At 43.6% G+C, this 4,819-nt stretch overlaps 1 protein-coding gene across 1 annotated transcript in view; it reads left to right on the top strand.

Annotated features, from left to right (window-relative positions):
- LOC119426451 (sodium channel protein type 2 subunit alpha-like) overlaps positions 1-4,819 on the top strand; it is a 124,956-nt gene that overhangs the window by 27,670 nt on the left and 92,467 nt on the right. The window contains exons 4-5 of the mRNA XM_037694012.1: positions 416-656; positions 2,579-2,684. Of these exons, the coding sequence (XP_037549940.1) occupies positions 416-656; positions 2,579-2,684 (347 nt within the window). The remainder of the gene's footprint in view (positions 1-415; positions 657-2,578; positions 2,685-4,819) is intronic.

Raw genomic sequence — 4,819 nt, 5'->3', positions numbered from 1 at the left:
ATGGTTATGATTAGTTCATCCTGACTGTTGTGTTTAGTTCATCCTGATGGTTGTGATTAGTTCATCCTGATTGCTGAGTTTTGTTTATTTTGAAGTTTGTGATTAGTTCATCCTGATGGTTATGATTAGTTCTTCCTTATTGTTGTGAGTAGTTCATCCTGACTGTTGTTGATTAGTTCATCCTGATTGTTGTGTTTAGTTCATCCTGACGGTTGTGTTTAGTTCATCCAGATGTTGTGATTAGTTCATCATGACGGTCGTGTTTAGTTCATCTTGAATTTTGTGTTTAGATCATCCTGATGTTCATCCGGTTGTGTTTCAGATCCAGTAATCATCTCGAGCCTCCTCTCAAACTAAAACCATAAATAATAATAAAAACGTCACGTCTTATTAAACCCTGGTCCGTTTCACTCAGTCCTGCAGTCAGAGCTTGATTCTGGCTCTGGATCCAGATGTGCTGTACAGCCTGGAGGCTCCAGCTGTGTGGGTTCGGCCCGTCGGCTCCAGACGGTGGACCGATATGTCAGATATGACTTCACACCCAATCCCCTCTTATCCTCACTTCACACTCGTCTATTTTTACTGTGGGAGGCGGCTGCCGGTGCCGAGGGCCGTCGAGCCGGCGGACACGCTGCTGCTGTCACGGGGAGAGGCGGGTGAGGAGGTCCGAGGGGCGGTGCTGCTCGTGTTCGGGGGAGCATGTGGTGCATCAGAAGCAGGAGTGTGTGTGGTCGCTGCAGCAGGGATGTGTGGCGCTGAAGTGGACTTTTAGTTTGTACTTTAGAAGTGTTTGTGAGAGATCGAGTGTTCTGGAGTCGAGCCCGACCACGGTGGCGCCACCATGACAGGTTGTGTGTGACACGCAGACACACATACATGTTATAAAACAACATTTCATCTCCCAGACGATAAACTAAAACACATTATTCTGAAGGAACACGTGGTCCTACAGAACATCTTCAGATCTGCAGTGAAAGTCTTTGAGTGTTGAGAGAACTTCATCTACACCTGATCTGGAGAAAACGGACCTCAAGCCCAAACGCCAGGGGTCCAGATCCAAGTAGCTGGAACAACAATGACCAGAAGATCATCAACACAAGAAGAAGGTGAGACAAAGAACCTGACGAGGAACAGCCCTGAAGTTAAAAACTGCAGAGGAAGATGACGTGCGACGTCCAAGGTCGTAGATCGATGATGGACTTTGTAGTCGTGTCTTCTGATTTGTGGATGTTTGTTTTGGACACTCGGGTGAAGAGAGGAGCTGTCGGCTGATCACCACCTGTGGTGAGTTGGATCAGATGGTGGGAGAAGATGCTGGACAGACCCGGTAGACCCAAACGTGTAGTGAGGGTTTGCTGGGAATGCCTGGCAGAAGAACCCGTCAGAGAGATCTTCAACTCACACCTCCAGGAGAGCTTTAACCACATCCCAGCTGGGGCGGGGACATGGGTCAGAGTGGACCACGATTGTTGAGGGTTAGTTAGGCTAACTGTAACTCCACCAGGGCTGCCCGTTGTCACCGAGCCTGTTCATAACTTTCGTAGACAGAATTTTTCAGTGCAGCCAGGGGGTGGAGGGGGTCCGGGCTGGTGACCTCAGGATTCCATGTCTGATATTTGCAGATGATGTGGGCCTTGATCTTCAGCTCTCACTGCAGCGGTTCACCTGGGCGCCTTCTTAGGGAGGTGCTTCAGACATGTCCAGCTGGGAGGAGACCCCGGGGAAGACCCAGGACACCCTGGAGAGACTACATCCCTCAGTTGACCTGGGAACACCTTGAGGTCCTCCCAGAAGAACTGGAAGAGGCTGTGGAACGATTTGTCTGGACCTCCCTGCCCCCGAGACCTGAGTCCAGAACAAGATGAAGATGATGGTTGGAACCTCTGAGAGTAGAACCGTTGTGGTGATTAGAAACGATGTAGTGAACAGAACAGAACCCAGTTGGAGCCACTACGACCCAGGTGTGGTGCCTGGAAACTAAAACCAGATACACTGAACCACGACTAGAACCTGACGTGTTCATTGAAAACTGAATCCAGATGTGATGAGAAGTTATGGCAGTTGGAAACCAGATGTTGTGAACAAACCATAAACAAGTGCGGTCATTAGGAAGTAGAATCAGGTTCTGTGTTCAAAAACCAGAACCGGGCGCTGGTGGAAACAAAGTTAACGAGGATAACTTGTTGGGTTTTTACCAAACGCACAACTCGAAGTACGAAACAGTCACACGTGTAAAATAAATCAGAGACTGTCACACTTCATTTCCTCTTTGCCCCCCCTTCACAATAAAAGCCTCGTGCTCTCGTCAGCAGTGGTAGCAGGTAAATCCGTCGTAAGCGGCGGGGCTGAGGAAGTAAATGTGGAAAAACGAGGAGAGTCCGAGGGGAGGAAGACGGATCCTGTCGAGGATGTGGGCGGTGTAATGACATTACCTGTACAGTGGCCTGGGAGGGCCAAAACATCAGGGCTATCATTAGCGGGTAATTAGCATCTGACTGTGCGGCGGTGGCGGTGGGGGGACGTTTGCGTTGTTTGTCAGTCTGTAACGGTGTTATCTCACCACCTGCCTTCATTACAGCCGGCACTCCATCAACAATTAGCCAACAAGTTTCAGCTGGAGTTTGGGCCGCTCCCACGGTGGCAGCATGTTCCCTCCACCAAATTACAATAATTATGATTCATTTATAGCCGTGATTGACGGCTGAGCCAGGCTGCACCACCTGACGGCGTGCTGCGCTCCGAACACGGCAGGTGAAGGTGATATTTAAGCCGCTCTGCTGCCGTCTGACAGGCTGGAAAGTTCCCTCTCCACATTACGAGGTGATTAGAGTGGGCCGTTAATGGCATATTAATTGGCTGGATTGAAAGTGGCAGGAATCAGAGGGGAGCACCAGGACTCTTCATCTTTATTTAGCCCTAATGAGACATGGGTGGAAGGTATTTTAAAAATCACATGTTGGATCTCCAGAGCGAGGGGCTAAAAGGAGACGTTTTTACATCTACATGTCAGGCTTTTAGCCGAACGTCTCTGAAAAGCCTCACAATTAGAAAGAAAAAGCTTCAGTTCTCGGCTTTTCACCAAAACACCGAAGACATTTTTACAGCGTGAGTCCACATGTGAACTGCTGTTCTTTTCACGGTGACTAAGAGCTGCAAATGACAGAAAATCACACGAAATTGACTGCGTAGTTCTGATTTCTCTCTGCTAAACTCCAACTGCCTGACCAGCAGGTTCCTGCAGATCTCAGGTCCTGTCCAGATGTTCACCTTTTCAGGAACAATTCATCCTCAGAACTTTACTCAGAGGTGAAGGCGCCGCAGACACCGGCTGTATTAAAACATGTTTAATATTTAAACAGCTCGTCTCGTCATCATGAAACATCCAACAGTCAAACTTAAAACAACAGATATGACTCAAAAAAAGCTGAAGCTTTCAAATAAAAGCACTGAGCAGGAAGCTCTTCCAAGGGTTCGGTCTGTGGTCAGAAGTACATTTTACTCTGAGCACTTTTACAAACTAACGTTGCATAAATTTATGAATTAAAAAATAAACATTAGTTTAAACATAAAGACATGAATTAAAAGGCCTAGCAATGATCTTCTAATCACCCAGATGATTGCAGGGGATGGATTTGAGTTTAATCTTTTATGGGAAACTACCTGAACTGAGCTTTGGCTTCAGTTGATGGTGGAAGGACCCAAACCCAGACTACAGGCTGGCAGGACCAGGATCAGGATCCAAACAGGTCTTTAAACCAAAGTACAGGTCACTCAAAGAGCAAAACTGAAGACTGACCGGAAAGGAGATATCAAGAAGACAGAGGATCTGATGACCGAGGAATAAATACACCAAAAACAGGAGACTAGTGAGGACAGGTGAGATGAAACCAGGTGAGAACCAAAGTCTAACAGGAAATAACCACAGGGTCCTACAAAATAAAACAGGAAAAAAACACAAAGCTAAACAGTAAAAACAAAAGAAAAAGAAGACAAATTCTACTAAAACCTGAACAAAGGACCAGAAGAAGTCCAAAAACCCATGTCATGAAAATTAAATCAACTATAGCTGGAACAAGTTGATTTAGAGCTGTGGTTGTATCAGATGATTTTGTGTGAACATGTAAAGAGACTGGAAAATTGCACTGGTTCAAAATTAGAATGTCTGGTTTTTGTTTTTTATTTAGTCAAAGGGAATTTGTAGAGCAAAGCAGAACAGAAGCATTTGAGATCACCACTCTTCACAGAGAGAGAAATCAATACATCATCTGCATATTGATGAAAATCAGAATTATTTTTCATTCATTCAACCTTTATTTAGACAAGTGAATCCCATTGAGCCTCGAGGACGTATATAAAGAAAATATGAGTCTGAGTACACACCCCTGAGGCACCCCACTGCTCAGAGCTAAATTTATTGATCGGTGTTATGGTTTTAAATTTATAGTTTCCACAGATTTTAATTGTAATTAGATTCACATTTTCTGTAAACAGAATAAAAGCAGAAAATAAACAGTTTAAAACGGTTGAAAATATATAAAAATATGTACAATATATATATATATAATATATATAATATATGTACAATATAAATATGTACAATGTATATAATATATATGTACAATATAAATATGTACAATATATATAATATATATAATATAATATATATAATATATGTACAATATAAATATGTATAATATATATAATATAATATATATAATATATGTACAATATAAATATGTACAATGTATACAATATATATATAATATTTTTTTTCTTTTTTTTCATTTAGCCTTTATTTATCCAGGTTAGTCTCATTGAG

The sequence above is a fragment of the Nematolebias whitei genome, chromosome 20 (genome assembly GCF_014905685.2).
Source record: "Nematolebias whitei isolate Nwh7 chromosome 20, NemWhi1, whole genome shotgun sequence".
NCBI classification, from domain to species: Eukaryota; Metazoa; Chordata; class Actinopteri; order Cyprinodontiformes; family Rivulidae; genus Nematolebias; species Nematolebias whitei.
The sequence above is the reverse complement of the archived record's forward strand: the minus strand, read 5'-3'. Positions and strand labels throughout refer to the sequence as shown.